This window comes from Strigops habroptila, chromosome 8 (genome assembly GCF_004027225.2).
Source record: "Strigops habroptila isolate Jane chromosome 8, bStrHab1.2.pri, whole genome shotgun sequence".
NCBI lineage: Eukaryota > Metazoa > Chordata > Aves > Psittaciformes > Psittacidae > Strigops > Strigops habroptila.
The window spans coordinates 46,697,453-46,719,116 of NC_044284.2; the positions used below are offsets into that span (position 1 = coordinate 46,697,453).

The 21,664-nt window shown below is 59.9% G+C and overlaps 1 protein-coding gene across 3 annotated transcripts; it reads left to right on the forward strand.

Annotated features, from left to right (window-relative positions):
• Positions 1-96: 96 nt before the first annotated feature.
• On the forward strand, positions 97-21,635 carry SNED1 (sushi, nidogen and EGF like domains 1). Of its 3 annotated transcripts, XM_030494204.1 has the most exons (33): positions 98-470; positions 3,060-3,347; positions 3,871-4,011; positions 4,713-4,875; positions 5,750-5,875; positions 6,010-6,123; positions 6,948-7,061; positions 7,236-7,349; positions 7,559-7,675; positions 8,180-8,305; positions 8,567-8,671; positions 9,133-9,246; positions 9,395-9,511; positions 10,003-10,119; positions 10,202-10,318; positions 10,545-10,658; positions 10,741-10,914; positions 11,120-11,233; positions 11,986-12,099; positions 12,505-12,618; positions 12,705-12,818; positions 13,417-13,713; positions 14,897-15,080; positions 15,170-15,282; positions 15,794-16,072; positions 16,415-16,559; positions 16,799-16,869; positions 17,629-17,715; positions 17,935-18,051; positions 18,516-18,603; positions 19,182-19,265; positions 19,507-19,541; positions 19,935-21,635. In XM_030494204.1, the coding sequence occupies exons 1-32, from the start codon at positions 261-263 to the stop codon at positions 19,538-19,540; spliced, it is 4,326 nt and encodes a 1,441-aa protein (XP_030350064.1). In that variant the 5' UTR covers positions 98-260; the 3' UTR covers position 19,541; positions 19,935-21,635. The 3 variants fall into 3 exon arrangements, with proteins under 3 accessions (XP_030350067.1, XP_030350064.1, XP_030350065.1); XM_030494207.1 differs by lacking the exon at positions 8,567-8,671 and having other exon boundaries at positions 97-470; XM_030494205.1 differs by lacking the exon at positions 18,516-18,603.
• Positions 21,636-21,664: the final 29 nt, after the last annotated feature.

Consider the following 21,664-nt stretch of genomic DNA (forward strand, 5'->3'; position numbering starts at 1 on the left):
ATGGATATGCAAATTTCCCCCTCCGAGGGGCGGGGCTGGCGGGGTGAAGGCGCCCGGCGCGGCAGCGGCGCTCGGAGCTGCAGCGGCTGAGCGCTCCTGAGCTGCCGGCCTCGCGCCCCAGCCCCGCAGCGCTGCGCTCCGAGCAGCGGCCGCCGCCACCTGCGAGCCCCGTGCTCGTGGACGAGCACCCTTCCCCTGCCCCGCCATGCCGCGGTGGCCGGTGCCGGCGTGAACAGGCGAGCGGCGGGTCCCCGGCGGCCATGCGGGGCCCGGCGGGCTGGGCCGTGCTGGTGGCCCTGGGCGAGTGGCTGCTGCTGCGGGCGGGCGGCGTGGTGCCGCTGGCGGATTTCTACCCCTTCGGGCCCGCCGAGGGCGACGCCGCCACAAGGAAGCAGGACGACGGCGGCTCCGAGTTGCGGCCCCTCTCTGTCCCCTTCCCCTTTTTCGGGGCGGGGCACACCGGCCTCTACGTGAGTACCGAGGAGCCCTCCCCGGGCCTCCTATTTCCTCCTTTATTTCCTTTTATTTCCTCACTGTCCCACTGGGATGAATCCAAGTGCATCTGAGTTTCCATGGGCAGCCATTGGGTGATCCCCATTTAACTTGGAGTATCAGAGGAAGAACGGCGTGCTGAGGGCAGGGGAGATCCCGTGGGGCAAGAGCCAGTGTGCTGTGGCCCTTGCTGGGAGGAGGTGATGGCAGGGCTCCTAGTGCAATGCAGAATATACAGCTGCCCTTTGAGTTGCATTGCAGTGGGGCTTAGCTGGCCACTCGGCACATCCCGCTCCCTTTCCTCTCCTCCCTGTGCCCAGTGGGGTGGACGCGCTGCTTGGAGCTCTGCTGATGTGTTCCCTCGCAGCCCCTGACCCACCTGGAGGGGACAGTGGCCAGAAAGGTCAAGTCATGCCTGGCCTATCATGTCCCCCATAGCTGTGGCCATCAGCTCCAGGTTGTCCCTGGAGCCTTTTGAACAGCACTGGCTCCGAATGCCTGCCTTGTGTCATGGAGTGGGGTCTGTGCTCCCCACGCCAGCTCCCGCTTGGAGCAGTGAATCCTCTGGCATCCTGGTACCTTCTCTTCTCCGTGGTTTGCTCTCGCTGACTGATAGTCTGGATCCAGCTGGCTGAGGAGGGGCTGAGCATCACCTCGATCTGGGCTCGTGTACTGTTCCACCACCTTGAGGTGCACAGGAGGTCCTTGGTCCCTGCTGGTGGTGGTTTGGGTTTTTTCCACTAGTAAAGGCATTAGCCCTGCCATCGGGTGGGAGGGACCTGGGCTTGGGGCTTGAGCCACGATGGAGAGGAAAAAAAGGTTGGGAGAAACCAGGTGAAGTGATGGCTGTCCCATACAGGGTCTAAGTGTTGCTCTGGGACTTGCAGGGGCTGCAGGGCTCAGAAGGCAGTGTGTCCACCTCCCCTGAACCAAGACCCCCTGGCTCTGCAGGGCCAGCTTGCTGGGCACGGGGCCTGTGTGACAGGGCTGCTCTTCCCCAAGGAGCTTCTATCTGGGGGAAGCTGGCCTGGTACTGTGCTCACCTGGAAACCTCTGTCTGTAAGGGCTGCCTCCAACCATGCCCTCCTCCTTTGCAAAAACCAGCAACAACAACAAAAAAAAGCCCTTCTTGGCTCCAGCTCTCTCCCATCTTGCTTTAATCAGGGGAAGAATGTTCCTCCGCGGACACCGTGGGGTTACGGAGGCTTTGGGAAACAGGAATCCTCTTCCTCTTAGTCACAGCAAGGACTGCCCTATGCTCACATGGAGAGGCTGGGGACCTTCCCAGGGGCTGCATGATGCCATCCCAGCCTGCCCCTGCCCAGTGGCATGCTGGCTTCGGCATGGCTCCTGGCAGGACACTGCTTCCCAACTCCTTGTCAACACGCGAGCATGACACTACTGCCTGCTGCATGCCAGGGCTGCTCTCTCTGCTCAAGGGCCTCTTGCCTGCAGTGTGACCCCCCCTTTCTCACCCTGCAGCCCAGGAGATTGCCGGGTCAGTGTTGCTGGAGCCGGTGGTGCATGCTGGGGAGCTCAGCTGGGGGACTGTGCTCCTGTCTGTGCTGCTGTTACTTGTGGGCAGCACCCTGGGCAGGCGAAACAAGCAGCTGGGAGCTGCCAGCCCCGCTGTGGTTGCCACTGCTGGCAAGGTCTCCTCCCAGGAATTTGGGGCCTGAGGGCAAGAGTGTTTCCCTTTGATCCTTGCTTCCTCCCTGCCTGGTCAGGCAGCAATGCAGGCAGGAGTTTTCCCTCTGCTTCCTTGCTCCTGCTGTATCCCCAAGCCAGAGGGTAGGACTCCAGGCAGCAGCATCCACTACCTCCAGCTTCCTTCCCTGAGCTGAGGGCTGCCTCTGCCATGCATCCCTAGGCTAGGCATCCCAGGATCCTAATTATCCCCGTTAATTACTGCTGGGGAGGGGCTTGGAGCTTCCAGTATCTTGCCCTGGGGTGTCTGGTGTCCCCTGCTTTAACAAGAGCAGCCTGCACTGGGGGCTTTGCATCGGATGCACTTGGTCACCTGGGGACTATGAGCTCATTAGCTCACCCAGTGCCACACATGCCAGCAGATGGAATACTGACCGGCAAGGCTCTCCCCCACCCCAGGCTGGTGACCCCCTGGTGAGGAGGGTGGCAACAGTGCTGAGCCCGAGCCCCCATCCCTGCAGGCTGCCTGTCAGCCCTAAGAGCGCAGGGAACAGGCGAGGCAGCTCCTCGTCCCCGCCATGAGCGCTGCTGTGAGCTGGCCGAGCACACCGGGCGCTGTTTATTTAAAGCGCTGGGGCTGCTGCAGTTTTCTCAGCTGTTTCCCCCCTCCCTTGGCCTGGCCACGGTGGAGAACAGGGCTGGTTTGTTCGGGTGGCTGCCTCCCTGTAGCCATGCTCCAGCAAGCAGGGGGCTGCGGGTGCCGGGGCACAACTCTGCTTCCAAGGGCAGGAAGGGGAAGCTCTCCAATATTTGTGGAAGGGGACGGGGGGGGAAGAAAGGTGAAATGGAAAGTTCCTTTAATGCATTCTGCTGGCAGGAATCAACCATGGCCACCCATTTCTTTCCTTCCCTCTCCCCAGGTGAACAATAACGGGATCATCTCATTCCTGAAGGAGGTCTCCCAGTTCACGCCGGTGGCCTTCCCCATCTCCAAGGACCGGCGTGTGGTGGCCGCTTTCTGGGCAGATGTGGATAACCGGCGGGCAGGTGATGTGTACTACCGGGAGAGCACAGAGCAGTCCATCCTCGAGAGAGCGAGCAGGGACATCGCACAGTATTTCCCTGAGTTCCCAGGGTTTTCCGCGCAGTGGGTCTTCATCGCCACCTGGTACCGAGTGACCTTCTTTGGGGGCAACTCATTTTCACCGGTGAGTAGCTGGGGCAAAGGAACCATAAGTTTAGAGGTAGAGTTTCTTTAAAAGGAGCATCCCAATGGAGCTTTGATGCTTTCCATGGCAGTGGTGCTTTTGCCAGCAGGGCTAACCCAACCCCAGCAGCTCCCTCGCGATGCTTTGCCACAATGGAGCGGTGCTGGGCTGGCAAAACCAAACCTTCCTCTCTGTGTCGCCTGAAGGCTACAAATTGACAACGTCTCCCTTTTTGGGCACCAGGAGCTGGTTGCAGACAGGGTTTGGTGCCTTTTCATCCAGAGGCCCGATAACCACATTTCTGCCCGTTTTTCCTGTTCCTGCTGGCTGGGGTACTGGGTAGGGGAATCACAATACCTTAGGGTTAAAAATAATTAAACCCAACTGCCTTTTCTAGCAGAGGAGGACTGGGGCTCTTAGAAACACCCCTTTGCTAAATGCTTTTTCCATCATCTAATTATTTTCTGACCGGTTTGCCTGCCCCGCTCCTGCCTGCTCACTGTTCTTCCCCTCCCTGCTGCAGGTAAACACTTTCCAGATTGTCCTCATCACGGACGGCAAGCTCTCCTTCACCATCTTCAACTATGAGTCCATCACCTGGACCACTGGTATGCACGCCAGCAGTGGGGGGGACTTTGCCGGGCTCGGCGGCATTGCGGCGCAGGTAAGCTGCGAACATGGCCCCAGGGCGCCCAAGTAGCACATCCACCCCGCAAGCTTGCGGCTCCTGGTTTGGGTTTTTTGGAAAGCCTCCCTCTGCCATTTTTTCTTTTTTTTAAGTTGCTGAATATCCATGTGTGCTCTGGCTTCCAAACCTGAGACCATACAGGGGGCTTTGTAATCCTGAAACCACAGGTCTTTGCCTTGGCTGCTGCCTTGTAGTCCCTTTTCCTTCCTAACCACAGCCTTTAAGAGCAGCTGCCACAGCCAGCAGAGCTTTCACTTGTATTTATATTTCATCCTTGTGTTCGTTGTTGTGTTTAAGGCAAAAAAACCCCAATCCCCCACCCACAAAAACCCCAGTACCCGTTTGGATGTGTGAATTTACCGGCAGTTGATCCGTGCTTGGCTCCCTGCCTGCCAGCCTGCAGCAGGCAGGATGCTGCAGGTGGAGAGGAAGCGGATGGGTTTTGAATCCCAGGGGAGGGTCTGAGCGGGCAGGGCGGCTGCTTTGCCCTATCGTGCTGGCTGTCATCCTGGCACATGGGCAGGGCTGAATGCTGGCTGGTGCTGCGTGGAAGGGGTCAGCCAGTCCAAGCAGTGCTGCTGGCGGTGTTGAGTGGCAGGAAAACAAGCCCTTGTGCTACAGCTGCCTTCCCCTCTGCGCTAGTGTTGTCTCTTTACCCTCTGCCCTTGTCCTCCCAGGCAGGTTTTAACGCTGGTGATGGAAAGCGCTACTTCAACATCCCTGGATCCCGCACCGATGACATCGCTGACGTGGAGATGACGACAAATGTGGGTATCCCCGGGCGCTGGGTGTTCAGAATCGATGATGCCCAGGTGCAAGTGGGGGGCTGCAGCAATACAAGTAAGAGGACAGCAGTTAGGTTTATTTAACTCCCAACCCAACCCCACACTGTTCTCCAGCCCTGTCTTTTCCCTGTCTCAACCCCCACCTCTGCGGGGTGGAGGAGACGGCTCAAAGTACTTGGGGAGGGAGGGGAGGCAGCCACTGGGGGGGACCCTCCTCAGCGCCTGCCATGGCTGGGGACAGCACCCATGGGTGCCCTGGGACTGGGAAGGGCTGGGAGAGCAAAAGGGGAGGGGAGGAAGACTTTTGAGATGAAAAGAGCTTGCGGGGAGCGATAAGGGAGGCTGGGGAGGAGGTGACAGCACACGGCACAACCCCGCCAGCCTGCTGCAGGCAGAGCAGGGCATGAGGGGCCGGCACTCTTGGGGGATGCACGCCTCTGTGAGTCCCAGGAGGCTGGGGCAAGCCATGTGGAGGGCTACTGGTTGCCAGCCTCCCCCATGGGGCTGGAGCACCAGGGCTGGGCCATGCTCCCCACCCCAGGGGTCCTGACACATCCCTTTTCCCACACGTGGTCTCTGTGTGTCTCGCGTTACCAGTGGGTTTGCTGTAGATGGGCTCTCCCATCCCCTTTTCCCTCTGCCCTGGATGATAAGAAAGGGCATGTCCATGACCCTCCAGCCTGAGCGGTGACCCTGTGCAGCCTTTTCCCCTTCCATGGGAGGAATTAAAACTGCTTGCCCTGTCCCAGGGGAGCCCATGAGAAGTGGACCCTGTCCTGCTGTGAAGCAGGCAGCCCCCATGGGCTCCCTGAGCGCTCCAGGGAGCTGGGTGGGCGCAGGGACAGCCCCTGGCACTGGCGTGGCTGGAAGGCGGCGGGTGAGCCGTGCCGGGATGCTGGCTGACGCGGGGCCACTGCTTGTCCCCACAGCCTCCGTCTGCCTCACGCTGCGGCCCTGCCTGAATGGAGGGAAGTGTATTGAGGACTGCATCACAGGGAACCCCTCCTACACCTGCTCCTGCCTGGCTGGCTTTACTGGGAAGAGGTGCCATGTTGGTGAGTGTGGGCTGCAAGTGAGCTCCCGGCGCTTTGCCACAGGGAGCAGGTCTCATTCCTGGTGTCACCACTGCGTGCTGGCAGTCTCTGTGTCCCTGCCCTGAGCTCCTGCCCCATGTGGGGCTCCGTTTCAGATGTGGACGAGTGTCTCTCCAACCCATGTCAGAATGGAGCCACCTGCCTCAACGGTGCTGGCAACTTCAGCTGCATGTGCCCACTGGGCTTCAGAGGTGCCAACTGCGAGATCGGTGAGCACGGGGCCACCAGCGCGGCAGGGCTGGCTCTTTGCTGTGCTTGAAGAGCTGAGACCCAGGCTTGGGGGGCACTGCTGCTCTTGGGAGCACTCTTCAGAGCAGGGTTCCTGCAGCAGCTGCTGGGCTCGAGCAGTTTGCAACAGCCAGCTTGGATTTCAGCATGCTGCAGGCAAAGGAAGCTTTGCTCTGGCCACAAGCCCTTCCTGCCCCTGGCAGCACACACTGCTGAGGGCTCAGCTCAGTGCTGCCACCAGCACCTCTGACTGCTGCCTGCCACTCCTTCAGTGGGAAAAGCTGGTGGTTAGTGCTTAAACAGAAGCCTTGGAGGCCCTGCTTTCGCAGATGATGCTGTGGTCCTGAGCCCTCTGAAGCCACTGGGGACTCTCCCAGTCCCTGGCAGGGCTGTGGTGGCTGGTTTCCCCTGCTGCTGGCCTCCACCCCCCGAGGAAGTGCCGCCAAAATGTTTGGCTCCCAGCAAGCCTCTGCACCAGTGGAGAAGGCGAGAAGGGAGTTGACTTTCAGGGAAGGGAGGGAGGAATTCCCAGCACATCATGCTGGCATCCAGGAGGTGCAGGGGGGTGGAATGGCTGAACTGCCCAAGGAAGGTTTCGAGACGAGCCCGGGCTGGGACATGTGCACTGTCTCCTGCCAGAAGGTGCACTAGTGGCTCCAAGCTACGCTATCTGCCCAATCCCAACATCACTGTGTGTGCAAGGGCATGTGCCAGCCCTGTCGCTGTGTGCACAGAGGCATGTGCCAATCCTATGCCTGGGTTGATCCCCCCTCTTTTCTTTTCTTTTCTTGGTGTCTCCCTGCAGAAGAGCTGCCATGTGAGAGCAGAGTGTGCCACAATGGCGGGACGTGCCAGGCAGTGAATGGGACAGCAGTGTGCTTGTGCCAGCCGGGATACACAGGGGCAGACTGCCAGACAGGTCTGTAGTATGGGGAGGGAAATGGGGACACCTCATACCTTGGCAAGCTGCTTTCCCACTATGCTTCAGCTCCAGCTGGAGTTCTGGGAGGGGAGTGCTCAGGACAGGAGGCAGCGGGTGAGGCGGCTGTGTCTGTGCACATCCTGACCGCCCCTCCTGGCCTCCCGTTTGCAGAGCTGAATGAGTGTGAGTCCAGCCCGTGCCTGAACGGTGGGCACTGTGTTGACCTGGTCGATAACTACACCTGTATGTGCCTGGAGCCCTTCGTGGGACAGCGCTGCGAGACAGGTGCCTGCTCCTGCCTGCACCACAGGATGGCAGGGGGGTTGGAACTAGATGATCTTAAGGTCCTTTCCAACCCTTACGATTCTATGATTCTATGATTCTATGTCCCATGCCAGGGACTGTGTCCCCAGTGCTCAGCTGGGCCATCACAGCCCTTTTCCCAGGGCTGGGCTCTGCTCGTCGCTCACTCACTTGCTTTCCCCCTTGCCCAGACTCATCTTCTTGTGAGGACCGGAGCTGCCGGAACCGGCAGACGTGCAACTACATCCGCCCGGGCCGCTACATCTGCACGTGCTCCCCGGGTTATTATGGCAACAACTGCCAGTACGGTGAGCAGAGGTGCACCTTGCCCAGCCTGCCATGGGAGCTGGTTCTGGGGAAGCTGGGCAGGAAGGGCAAATTGCTGAAAAGGGGCCGCATCAGCTGGAGGCATTGCTGAAAGCTGGCAGGCAGCATGGGACTTACAGAATGGAAAAATTTCTTCACTGAAAGGGTGAACAGGCTGCTCAGGGAAGTGGTGGAATCACCGTCCCTGGAAACGTTCAAAAAACATGTAGAAGAGGCCCTTAGTGACATGGTTTAGTGGTGGACTTGGCAGTCCTGGGGTAAAGGTCGGACTTGATGATCTTAAAGGTCTTTTCCAACCTAGATGATTCTATGATTCTATGTGTGCAGGGGTTGTGGTCCTGCTGGGAGGGAACTCCTTCCAGCGGGGCTGCTGGGCTGTGGTGGGGTCTCTGGTGTGGACCAGTTCTGCACCGGCTCCTCTGGGACAGAGCATGTTCCAGCCCCACGCTGGGATGGCTCTAGCTCAGCCTCCCCCTTCCCTGCAGGTGGGCCCCGCGTGCCTGGCGCCTGCCTCTCCCAGCCCTGTCAGAACGCAGGCAGCTGCCTGGAGACGGAGCAGGGCTACCTCTGCGAGTGCCGGGAGGGCTACACTGGGCAGGACTGTCGAGACAGTGAGTACGAGGGGGTCTTTCTCCAGTGGGGTTTGGCATCTCGCATTCCTGAGAGGGAGAAGCAGCAGCCCCTGAGAACCTGTTTGAGGCTCCTGGACTGAACAGTGGGTCCCTCCTGCTGAAGGAGGTTGTGCCTGGGTGTCTTGGGGGACTGGCAACCAACTGAGCTTCCCTCTTGGGTGGCATCCGGCAAGGCTGCTTGGCTCTCGCAGCCCCACAAGGGAGAAGGGTCCTGGGAAGCTCCCATCTTCTCTCTTGCAGAGCTCTCGGAGGGCTGCGAATGTCGCAATGGAGGCAGTTGTCTGGAGGGGAATGTCACCATCTGTCAGTGCCTGCCTGGGTTTTTTGGTCTTCTCTGTGAATTTGGTAGGGGAAGGCTTCTCGCTTGCTGTGTTTGCTCCCTCTCCAGGATGCTTGAGCCAGGCAGGCTGTGGGAAAACAAGGAGAAACTCTGCCCATGCCTGAGCCTAGCATGGTGCCAGGGGCGTGCCCTGAATTTGAGCCTAGAAACATTGTCCCCTGGTGAGGAGGCAACACTTCATCTTCATCGCTCCCCCTTGAGCTGTGCCTCTCCCAGCCCCTTGCCCCAGCCTGGCTTTCCTGGGTGGGATGGGAACCACAGTCTTAGTGCGCTCCCGCTCTGAATCTCGCTGGGCATGCAGGCTGGCCATTGCTGTTTGCATAGTCTGTGGAGGGGTACAGAGGGTTCCTCCCATCTCTTCAGACCTGGCAAAGTTAGGAGATCCCCCCCATTTCTGGCCAGGCAGCCGGTTGGGTGTCCTCCTGCCACCAGCTGATGGAGGCTGGTGCTGGCCCTGTGTTTGCAGAAGTCACCACCACCCCGTGCAACATGAACACGCAGTGCCCAGACGGTGGGTACTGCATGGAGTATGGTGGGAGCTACCTCTGCGTCTGCCACACTGACTACAGCACCAACCACAGTAAGTCTCATCTGTGGGGATGTGGGATCAGCCCCAGGAAGGGACATGGATGAGGGAGGGTGAGCAGGGGATACCGTCATCAGCTGGGGAGCAGCCCTCACACCCCTGGTTCTGCATCCTCATTGATGCTCTGTGTTTGGCTTTGCAGCAATGCCATCCCCCTGTGACTCGGAGCCCTGCCTGAATGGGGGGTCCTGCGAGGTTCACGACGACTCATACACCTGCGAGTGTCCTCGAGGCTTCCTTGGCAAGCACTGTGAGAAAGGTACCTGCATGGAGCTCCCTGCTGGCCCAAGGACCTGGCAGCGGGTGGGAGAAGAGTGGCTGCTTGCCGAGCTGCAGCTGGAAGTGGGCACAGGGTATCCCACCCCACACATGGAGGGAGGATTGCATGGCTGCTTTCATGGCTGACAGTCACAGCAGCTGATCCAATTGTTTTGTTTCCTGCACAGCACCATCAGTGTTGGAGCTTTTTTTGCATGCTTGAGCTTTGGGCCTCAGGAGCAGCTGCCAGTGCCCTGGCATCATGTGCCCATGGCCTCCTGAGGTCCTGGCACATAGAATCATAGAATGGTTAGGGTTGGAAAGGACCTTAAGATCATCTAGTTCTGCAGGGGGTTGTTCTGCGGTGTTGGTGAGGCCTGGGTGCGCTTGGTGTTCCCATAGCGAGGGGTTTGGTGGGGTGCTGGCGGGAGGCAGTGGCCTTTGGAATGTGGGCAGCAGTGGGTGACCCCTTGCTCTTGGTGCTCTCTGCAGCCAAGCCACGGCTCTGCAGCACTGGACCCTGTCGCAATGGGGGCACCTGCAGGGAGGCAGATGGCGAGTACCACTGCTCCTGCCCCTACCGCTTCACCGGGAAGCACTGCGAGATCGGTACGGCCCCCTGACCCCCGCCTGGGGATGCGAGGCAGTTGTCCCGCTCACTGCTCAGCTCCCACCTGCCCTCTGCCCCCAGGTAAGCCGGACCCCTGTGCCTCGGGGCCCTGCCAGAATGGGGGCACCTGCTTCCACTACATTGGCAAGTACAAGTGCGACTGTCCCCCAGGCTACGCTGGCCGGCACTGCGAGATTGGTAGGTGTGAGCTAGTGCCAGGGGATGCTTGGGAGGTGGTGGGGTGTTGACGGAGCCAACAGCCACAGCAGCAACAAGCAAGCCTTGCTGCTTGCTGTGAATCTCCTTCCCTGTAATTTGAAGCACTTTGAATCTCCCTTGCACCCTGCTGAAGGGGGGAAAGGGGGTGGCTCTGGTTTCTGGGCTCTGCCAGCTCTGCAGTGGTCACTCTTTGCTCTTCTTCTAGTGCCCTCCCCGTGCTTCCTTAGCCCCTGTGAGAACGGTGCTACCTGTGAGGATGTCGGTGAGGGCTACACTTGCACGTGCCCCATGGGCTATGTAGGGAAGCACTGCCAGACTGGTAAGGGCTTTGTGCTGCCCCTGCCAGCGAGGGGCTCAGGGTGCCTCTGCTGGTCCTGCTCAACACCCCCATCTCTCCCCAGTGGTTGACTGTGGCATTCCCAGTGAGGTGAAGCACGCCCGGGTGTCTTTCAACTCCACCAAGGTGGGCTCGCTGGCTGAATACCACTGTGAGCTGGGCTACACCCTCAGCCAGCACAACCACCCTCGCGTCTGCCGCTCACCAGGTGTCTGGAGTGACCCCCCTGAATGCGATGGTGAGGAGCGCTGGGGGAGCAGCTGAGCCCTGGGGCACTGTCCCAGTGGGCTGTGGTCATGACCATGGCTTGGTGACCCCAGGACATGTACTCTGGTCCTCCCCTGTCCGTGTCCACAGAGAGATACCCCTGGAGACCCCTGCTCAGCGCTCATGTCTCTTACCTTGTCTCTTACCTTGTCTCTTCCCTGCACAAATACCTGCAGAGATCAACGAGTGCCAGTCCCAGCCCTGTCTGAATGGTGGCCAGTGCAAGGACCGCATTGCCGAGTTCCTGTGCCTGTGTGAGCCGGGTTACACTGGCCAGCACTGTGAGTCAGGTAGGAGACCATGCCAGATATACTTCAGGACTGCTGCATGCTGCTCCCAGCCAGGCAGAGGAGCAGGCAGGGCTGTGGGGTACATGTGCTACTTGTGTCCTCCCCGCTAATGGATGCTGCATGGGCATCCCCATCACTGACAGGGCACTGACTTACCCTGTTGTATGTTAAGCCCATGCAGAGATCTTGGGATTTGGGTGGGAAGTGCCTCGTGTGGCTTCAAAGCCATTGGCCGGGGCAGGGAGGAAAGAAGCAGCCTGAGGTCACACAGTCTTGGTCGTGCTGTGCTCTTGTGTATGCCCATGGTCGTGGTTGCATGTGGGTGCTGGTTGAAGGGGTTGACGGGCAGCGTGGGGTCCAGTGGGACTCTGTGGCAGGCAGCTCTAGCCCAGCTCACCAGGGCCTAGGAGAGATGGTGGTGGGAGAAGGTGGGACGCCTGCTGGGTATTAGAGGAAGGGACATGCCACAGGCACCATATGGGACCTCTTGGCACAACCCTAGACTGCCAGCTGTTACCAGGTGTCCCTGAGGGCATGTCCCCACGCCCAGCTCCCACTGCAGCATACAGGGGCAGGCATGGGGCAGTGGGCTCGTCATGGCTCCAGGAGCAGGGCTGTTCCTCGCCAGTAGGCTTAGGTTTGCAAGTGACGTGGGGAAGATCTGCACCCTACAGGAGAAGCGCTGACTCTCCAAGTCCCCCAGTCCCCTGTCTTTGTGCTGAGGTGGTGCCTTTTTTATTGTCACTCCCCAGATATTGACGAATGCCAGTCGGAGCCTTGCAAGAATGGCGGGACCTGCCAGGACCTCCCTGCGTCCTTCACTTGCTACTGTCCCGAGGGCTTTGTGGGGACACAGTGTGAGACAGGTAGGGACTTGCACTTCCTGGTACAGTGGGAGGCTGGACTGTGGGCAATGGGACACAGTCAGGACCGGGACTGGTTGCCATCTCGGGCACCTTGTCCCTAAGGCATTACACTAGGCGCTCACTGCCTGCTGTGCCTCCTTGCTTGTGGTGCCAGGAGCAGAGCTGAAACTGCTCTGGCAGGGAAAGAGCAAGGGACAGATGTCCACTGGTAATGGATCCTCTTTTGAAGGTGTCCATCCCCTGCCAGGGGACACGGCCACCTTGGCACTTGGGTGGGATTCTGGGTCCAAAATGGCTGTGCCGAGCCCCGGGTGCACATCCATCCTGCTGTCCCTGGGGAGGCTGTTGCCTGGCTGCTGGCATGCTGGGGGCCCCTGCTCACCACCATCCTTCTCCCACCTCCAGAAGTGGATGCCTGTGAGTCAGGCCCTTGCCAGCACGGAGGGCAGTGTGAGAGCTACAGGGGCTCCTACCTCTGCGTGTGCCCAGAGGGTTTCTTCGGCTACCACTGTGAGACAGGTGAGGCGGGCACAAGCGGCTTGGTGCAGGGCGGCCGCTTGGCCGGCTGGCCTCTGCTAACGCCACTGGCTGTGGTACCTCCGCAGCCAGCGACCCGTGCTTCTCCAGTCCCTGTGGGAGCAGAGGCTACTGCCTGCCTGGCAACGGCACCCACAGCTGCACCTGCAAAGTCAGCTACACAGGCAAGAGCTGCGAGAAAGGTAAAGGCCCTCAGCAGCGGCTCCAGGACGTGCGCGGGGCTCAACACTGGCCCGGCAGTGGCCACTGCCCGTGAGGGGCTCGACGCCATCGGGGACCGGCAGCTCTCCTCGAGGCGGGCAGGGCTGGGGCCTTGCCTCTGCGGGGGGCAGCCCAGGCCCCACCGCTGCCACGGGAGGGCGCTGAGCCGCTGCCGCAGACACCAGGCTTGGCGTGAGGACGCTGGGGACAGGTTTGCCTGGCCCCCCGCAGCGATGGCGTTCCCCCAGGATGGGAGCCTGAGGTGTTCGAGGGAGGCCTCTCGCTGCTGGTACCAGCCTCCCGGGGCCCCTCGCCCCGTCTCGCCGGTGCCATAGGCCCGGCAGGCGGTGGCAAGCGCTGTGCCGCTGTGTCGCAGTGGTTGGGAGCGCTCCTGGTGCTCCTCCTGTGCCTGCTGGGCCAGTGGCAGCTGGTGCCTGCAGGGCCCCTGCCGGGTGCGCCAAGGGAGAGAGCAAGGGCTCCATCCTCCATCGCTGCTGCTCTTGCCTCTTGCTGCTGGGGTCTGTTCTCTAAAGATTCATGGCGTTACCTCTCCCCTTTGCTTTTGCCCACACCCTGAAGAATTGCTGCCACCAACCTCATTAAAGGTGGAAAGGGTGGAGGACACTGGTGTGTTGATTTCTTGGCACCCACCTGAGGACGCAGCTGCCAGGCAACTCATTGACGGCTACGCCGTGACGTACGTATCCCTCGACGGCTCTTACCGCAGGACAGATTTTGTGGACCGAAGTCGTTCTGCCCACCAATTGCGGGCACTAGCCTCCGGCAGAGCCTACAATATTTCTGTCTTTTCAGTCAAACGCAACGTGAACAACAAGAATGATATCAGCAGGCCCGTCATGCTCACCACACGCACTAGTGAGTAGTGTCCCCAGGGGGATCAGGTCGTGACCACGCGTGGCTCCTGCAGGCACTGGGGCTTGTGCTGTCTCCTGCCTGCCACCGGCTCCAGCTGCAGCCCGGGCCTGTGTTGAACCCCACTGGGTTTGGTGGTGCAGATCCTAAAATGCAGACATGGGGGGGGGGGGGGCTTTGGAAAGCACTTGGGCACAGAGAATTGCTGTCCCCTTTGCTATGAGGGAAAGGGGACTGAACCTCCCGCAGCTCACTGGCCCCTGCCCAGGGGCTGGTAAGAGAGCCAGCAGTGGGGACTGCTTCTGGATCCTGTTCAGCGGGGACAGGCTGTGCCTGCTGCACTGGTTACTCCTTGTCACTAGCCCCAGAGTAACATAGGTCCCCAGTGCTGCCTGGCTGAGCTGGAGAAGCTCCTGCATCAGCCAGGCAGTGGGTTGGGTGATCTCTGCTGACAATGAGCCCTGCAGGCGAGTCTTGCACCGCACCATCCTGCCTGGCTCAGCGTGGGGATGTGCCAGAGAGGGCAGGGGCTGGCAGTGACTTCTGCTCACAGGCGGAGGGAAAGGGGCACAGTGATGCCTCTATGAGGGCACAGGCAGGCAGAGCAGCTGCAGTTCTGCTTTCTAGGGCAGGCAGATGTAGAAATCAAGTGCAAACTGAGGATGGAGTGGATTAGACCTAGAAAAGCTGCCCTCTAATGAGAGGGGGATGGTGGCGGGAAAGCCCATGGGCTACATCCCCTGCAGCGGGCTGAGACTGTGTGAAGCCCAGGACAGAAGGCAGGCATGGCGTTGGGCATAGCAGGAGCCTGCGCCCCTGGCCACAGCGTCTCAGGAGGCTTCAAGCCAGTGTCAGATGCTAGGGCAGTGAGAGCAGTGCTTAGTGCCTGGCTGGGCCGTGCAGTTGGCTTAGGGTCAAGGCACTGCAGCCTCTGTGGAGCTGGGGCCCGAGGACAGCCTCAGGGGTGCAGCGGATGGCATGAGGCCTTGCAGGCAGGCAGATGGATGCACCTCCCACCTACCCACAGGAGGTGAGGATGGGAGAATGTGAGTCCAGCTGAGCTGCTCCTGCTGGGAAGCCAACCCAGAGGGGCAGGCAGGCCCCCCTTGCAGGGCTGTGGGGAAGGGATAGTGCGACCCACAATGAGCAGCGGCTGACTGCAGCCCTCTCCGCTTGCTCCGGCCAGGACCGCGTCCGGTGGAAGGCTTTGAGATCACGAACGTGACTGCCAGCGCCATCACGGTGCAATGGGCTCTCCACCGGCTCAAGCACTCCACTGTCAGTAGGGTGCGTGTCTCCATCCGCCAGCCGGGGGACCTGGCAGACCGCACCGTGGAGCTGAACAGCAGCGTGGCCAAGTACACCTTCCTGTGAGTGGGGCAGCAGGCAGGCGCTGGGCCAGCTGGCCCTCCCAGCCTGCCCGGCTTACCCCTGCCCACCCTGCCTTCCTCCTCCACAGGGACCTGCAGCCAGGAGAGAGGTACATTGTCCATGTCACGACACTGAGCGGCCTGGGCACAGAAGACCACCTCTCGGAGAGTCTGGCCACAGCCCCCTTCCACGTATGGACAAGTGAGTGGGGTTGTCTTTGCCATCCCCTGCTGTTTTCGGGGCCCTGGGGCTTGGCAGGCGCAGGGCAGCTGCAGCTCGTGGCCAGCAGGAAAGCTGCAGGGAGGGGAAGGTGCGAAAGCCGTCGGCCTGTCTGGCCAGCACAGCGGGCAGGAGCTGTGCAGGCAGCCCTGGGGAGAGGCAGGAAGGGCTGCGGCATGTCCTCCTCTGCCAGATGGTTTTCATTGCCCAGGACCAGCATTAGCTCAGCCCCATGTGAAGCCTGCACAGGCCCAGTTGCTCCCCTGCTGTATGGCAGCTGGAGGGTGGTGAATGCCAGACTAGTTGCCAGGGTGCAGTGAGGCTCTGTCTGCCTTGGCAGGGACCCAGTGCTGAGCGTCTCCTCCTGGTGTGTTGCACGGCTGGAGCCGGGCTGAGGGCCGGCCAGGGCAGAGTGGCGTGTGAGCAAGTAGGGCAATCACAGTCAAGGATGCCAGTGCTGACCTTTTTTCTCCCCACCTGCTGCCTATCCCAGGGCCTCTTCCCCCGCAGAACCTCACTGCCTCTCGTGTCACCACCACCTCCGTGTTCATGGTGTGGGAGCAGCCACCTGCCGGTGCCGTCGAGGGGTACATCATCAATGTCACCACCGCTCAGAGTGTGAAGAGCCGCTACGTGCCCAATGGGAAGCTCGTGTCCTACACGGTGCGAGACCTGCTCCCTGGGCAGCGGTACCGCCTGTCCGTCACGGCTGTGCAGAACACGGAGCAAGGCCAAGTGCACAGTGAGCCCATCTACCTCTACGTCACCACCTGTGAGTGCCCGGCTCGCTGGAGCTGGGGTTTGACACAGCACGAGGCGGGCAGTGGGGCAGGGGGTGGGAAGGTGTTCCCAGAACTGTGTGCCTGCAGCAGGCTCTGGGGACAGGAGGTGGGAGTTGCAGGATGCTCCCTCTGTTAGGGGAGGGCAGATGCAGAGTTTCAGCTCAGTGATGCTTTGCGGGGACTGGCACTCACAGCCCAGGCTTGTGGAGAGTGCGCATGTGTCCACAGACAGCCCTAAACAGTATCCTGGGGACGAGGGGACTGGCTGGGAGCTAGGTGACCATGCTGACTCATGGCCTGCCTCCCATTAAGTCTAACCCTTTGGTCTGCAGTGCAGAGGGATGGGGCTCCAGAGAGACGGTGGAGCCAAGCTGGACACCCCCGGGTCCTGCGCAACAGGCTGCCTCCAGCTTTCCTGCCTGAGCTCCGCTTGCTAGCAGATCACAACGCAGCCGAGGAGCCCTCGCCAGCCCCCAGGTAGCCACTGCTCCAGCACGTCTGGCCCTTCCACCTGTGCTCAGCCCTTCTTCCCAGCTCGTGTGTCCGGGTGCACACATGGTCAAGCCATGCTCCTGCTGTGAGCAGGTCCCCTGTGCTGCCTGCAGCTGAGCCTGCAGGACTCACACCAAACTAGCTGCACCCAGCCCTAGACTGTGGGATAATTATGGCCTGGGGGACCCACAGTGCCCCTTACCCTCATGTCTCTTCTGTCGCAGGTTCACCGAGCTGGTGGATGGCAGAGGGAGGATCAGTGCCAGGTTCGGCAAATCCATCACCATGAAGACACGTAAGCGCTCTGCTGCCTTTCTGCTTACCCCCACCCCCTTCACCCAGTGCCGTCTCCTGTACCTACCCCCAGGACAGGGTGGCAGCTGGGCAGGCTGCTGTAGGGATGGTGGAGCCATAGAGGAAAGCAGTCAAACACCTGCCGTGCTTGCTAGACCCCTGCCCAGGGAGAGGGGTGATGCAGAGCCAGTCAGAGAGGGATGCTTGCTGCTGGAAGGCAATGCTGGCTGCAGTACGGGCTGGCCTTCTCCCCTGCCAGCAGCAGCAGTGACCCAGGCAGTGACCCCGGCAGTGACCCCGCAGTCCTCTAGCACAGGCCCTGCCTGCCCAACAGCCTGAGACCCCACTGCCAAACACAGCCTCACACTCAAGGAGGGTGCCTGGGTGAGAAGACACTCACTAGCCCAGGACCAACCCCACATTTGCCATGCCCGGAACACCAGGGATACAAGCATCATCCCAAGATCTCCTGCCAGGCCTGGGAACCCCACATGATGGGGTGGGAGTCTGGCACACCTGACAGCAGCCATGGGCTTGCCACACATCTCCGCTCTGCCCCTGTCTCCCCAGGGCTCTGTGTCCCACAGCCCTCCAGGAAGAGGGAAATGGTCACCCTAATTCTAGGGATAACAGCTGGGAAGGGCTAAACCACTGCTAAACCTGACCAGCCCGATACTGTGGGCAAGCTGGATCCCATTGGAGGGGCTGCCTTTGGGTCTGGCTCTGGTTCGAGCTGACATTGGACCCTCTTGTTGCCCAGAGCTGGATGCTCCAGTGAAGCTGGAGAACATGGAAGTGTCCAGCCACAGCAGCCTGGCACTGCAGCTGCAGGAGAACAAGAGCAAGAGTAAGTCCTGGGGGGAGACACATGAGCAGCAGGGCCCAGCTTGGCCCCAGCCTGCCTTCTTGTTGCTGCCCTTGGGAGGCATGCAAGGGGCACTGTGTGTGTCCCTGCCAGCTGCCGTCCCTTGCTTACCCACTTGCAGCTCTCCCCAGGAGCACCCTGGCACGCCGGTGGGGTGAGCAGGGCTGTGTCACAGGGTCTGACAGCTATTATATTTTGCAGGTGAGGGGCAGAACTGCTCCACAAACCCCTGCAGGAATGGAGGCACCTGCACCAGAGACATCAAGTCCTACCACTGCAGCTGCCGCCCAGGGTTCAAGGGCCGGCTCTGCGAGCTGGGTGAGTGCTACGCTGCTGCTGGGGGCTGAGCTCCCTCTTGCATGGGATGGCGCGTGCCCAGCCTGGAGCTGTCCCGGCCATAGGTCCCTCAGGACGCAGGTCACCAGCACGCCCTATCAGCAGCCACCTCCTCTCAGCCAAGGGCACTCCCACCATGCCCAGGCTCTGCTAGAGAGGGAGGGCTGTGCTCTGCTCTTGCCCGTTCGGGCAGATCTAGGAGTGCAGGTCTGCTCCCAGCCAAGCCGTCCATCTCCACCAGCCAGCCTGGCAAGCCAGGCTCCTGCCCTGCCCATGTAGTTATCTGGCACTGTGGAAGCTGGGGCCTCTGCTCCTCCTGGTGGGTCAGCTCTGTTGAGCCCAGCCCTCCAGGACAGCAGAGAAGGGGTTTCCCTTCCCATAGGGCACAGGCAGGCAGGGCCAGAGATGGACTCATTGGTAGCTCCCCTCTCCTATTCCTCAAGCAGCCTGCAAGAAGGTGCCACACTCGTGCACGCAGCTGTACTCGGAAACCAAGTCATTCCCTGTGTGGGAAGGAGGTACCTGCCACTACCTGTGAGTACTGCCCGCGGGTTGTGCTCCCCCCTTCCCTTGTGCTCAGAGCCGGGGATGTGTCCCTGCAGCTTGGCTCTGGGGAAGGGAGAGCAAGCGCGAGGCCGACTCAGAGCCCAGCTGGCAGCTGCCCCCTCCCCAGCACAGGCTGAGCAGCCTTGTGTGCCCTCAAGCCCATGGGGCTGCGCCACCAGCGGTGTTTCAGGGCAGGGTATTGCTGAAATGACAGCCCCATAGCAGTGTCACTCACCTATGCGGCAGTGAGGTTGGATTTGGCGTGTGTGTGCTCCCCCTGCCTGCTGCCTGCCAGCCCAGCTCCTGCGTGCCTCTCCATCTGTGAGCAGAGGGCTGGGGCCAGCCCTGCTGCAATACCAGGGCATGTTGGGGCATCTGCCTTGCCCCACACACACCTCCAGCCTTCCTGCAATGGAGGCACAGGGGCCTGGTGTGTGGGGTCAGTCAGTTCTGGCTACTGCAGCCTGGAAGGAAATGGGGGAGATCCCTAGATTACCCCCCTCGTACTCATAAAAGTAGATCTGTCCCTGTTATTCCCTCTAACTTGCCCTCTGCTGTGTGTGTAGGTACAGAAGAGTCTACAAGGTACACCAGGACGTCTGCTACAAGGAGAGCTGCAAGAGCACTGGTTCCGAGAAGACAACCAGCAGGTACAGGTAGCAGCAGCACGCTAAGCACCATCCTTCCTGCGGCCCAGGACAGGGGGATGCAGCTGGATGGTGTCACCAAGCATGTGTGGGGGTGCCCAGGCTGGGCCTGGACTGAGAAAGGGAAGGGGCACCCCACGCAGAAGAAGGTGCAAAGGAGCGCACAACTATGGCTCAGACACCAGTTCTGCACTGCCCTCCCTGCGAGCGATGGCTGACGGCGCTCTCCTCCCTTCTCTTTCAGAAAACCGAGCACCAGTCACACACTGAAGTCCTAGGGTAAGTACCTGCTCCAGGCCCTCCTCAGGCATGGGCAAGGAGGGGCAGCTCCTGCACATCCCACACAGGGTATCGGGGAGGACAGGGGTGGAGGTCAGAGTGCAGCCCAGGCTCATGCTGCCACGTCGATGGGGTGTGAGGGCTTACCAGCGCCTGTGCTGGTTTGGCTTGGGCATGTGGCTGAGGACTCCCGGTTGTGGTGGGATGGAAAGGCAGAAGGCAATGCTCTGCTTCCCTGTGGCTCTGCAGCCCCATGAACAATAGAGCCTGGGCACTGGAGGGTGCAGATCCCTGTCTCCCAGCCTGAGACGGGTGCACAGTATGGAAAGAAGCAGCTGCAGGGCTTTTAGGGGACTCTGCACACCAGCTTATTCTCCTCCTGCTCCTTCACAGGATTCAAAGCAGTAGAAGCTTCATCTTTCCACATCTAAAGGGTTTTCTTTGAAACACCAGGAAGATCAGATCTGCTCACTGGGTTGAACACAGCAGGGGAACCTTCCTGCCTGGCGTCAGCCTCTCCCTCTTCTCCAGCCCGTTAGGGATACGCAGCCAGATCAGCACACTGAGCAGCACTCCCTTCCCTCCGCTGGACCAGCACTGCCTCTGCTCTGGCTTGCCTTACTCTGGCTGTCTCTGCCCCACAAGGAGCTGAGTGCTGGTGTCCCACAGCAGCTGTCTGACTGCCCCCCAAGGTGACCAGCCTTACTTGTCCCCACCCAGCTGCTCTGCATGAGCGCTGGGCTCCCCGCTCTGCTCAGGCAGCGGTGGAGCTAAGCCCTGCTCCCTGGCAAAGGCATCTGCACCAACCTGTTTTCATAATCCAAGGTTATAAATTACCTATAACCCCTAAATAAAACAGTTTAATGCAGACCAAAAAGCTGTAGCTATCACCTGAAATGTGAGCCCACAGCAATCTGGTTGGAGGAGACCTTCCCAGCGTAGACAAGCTAGAAAGGGGGAGCAGCTCCCCCGAGCAGCAAGGGGAGTACAGGTACTGGAGGCGCATCCCCATCTCCTCTGCTCTGGCAGGGGAAGTTGAGGCAGCTTCTCCTGCCTGCCTTTTTTCTTTGCTTTGTAACCAACCCCTGGTTTAACCAGCTTTCCAGCTTAGAAAGCAGTAGAGCACCTAGAAAGAATTGTAAGTGTTCTGTACAGCAGTTTGTCAGCTGAGTTGTAACACCATGCTATATGCCTCTAAGCCAGTGCAGGGCACAGTACAGGCTTGGGGACAAAGTGATCTCTCCCTGCCACCCCCCTGAGCTGCTCCCAGCATTTCTGTTCCCCACAGAGGAGCAGACCAGCACGCAGCACTGCCCCACCAGCTGCCGCAGGGCAGGCAAGGAAAAGCGTAGCTTAGAAACATTCCTAGTTTTTGTTTGTATGACAACACTAGTTAAACATAGATTTGTGTATTACCATACACAGTGTATATTATAAATTAATACATACCAGAGATATATCGTAGTTATGGTATAGAGTGTTATTTCCCCAGCAAGCATTGCAGGGCGCTTTGTTGTTCAGCCACACGTGTCAAGCTGCAGCCCAGAAGTTGCTCTCAGAGCAGAACAGGCCCAGGACTTTCAGTATTCCTGGCACCACCCTCTCCCTCCCAGGAGCAGCTGCCCAGGCATCGGGGAGCAACAAGGACACTGTAAAGCTACAACCAGAAGGCCCATGTAATGTGCCCCATAAGGTGAGCACCAGAATCCTGCTTCCCCTGGGCATGAAAAGAAGCCAGCCCCTGCCAGGAAGAGCAGGGCAAGGGGAAAAGCCACAACAGCCTCTGCTATCCATGAGGGAGGGGAAGTTTTGGGGCCATGGTCAGAAAGTGTTTGCACCCCGATCTTGTCAGCCGTGAAACCAATGCCAACAGGGATTGCGGCAATGGATGTGGCCCTGCCATGGGATGGTCCCATGATCTGTTCCTGCAGTGACGGGCAGCGTGGTACTGCTGTGAGCCGGCACAGCAGCCTGCCACCTCCTGCCCCGCCACCAACACACTATGTACTGCAGCTAGAAAATTTAACTTAGCCTTGGAAATAAATTGGTTATTTTGGGTTTTTTTCCAAATAAAAACACTTTATGGAAACTGGATATTTTTAAAGTAGTTGGTCAATGAGGAG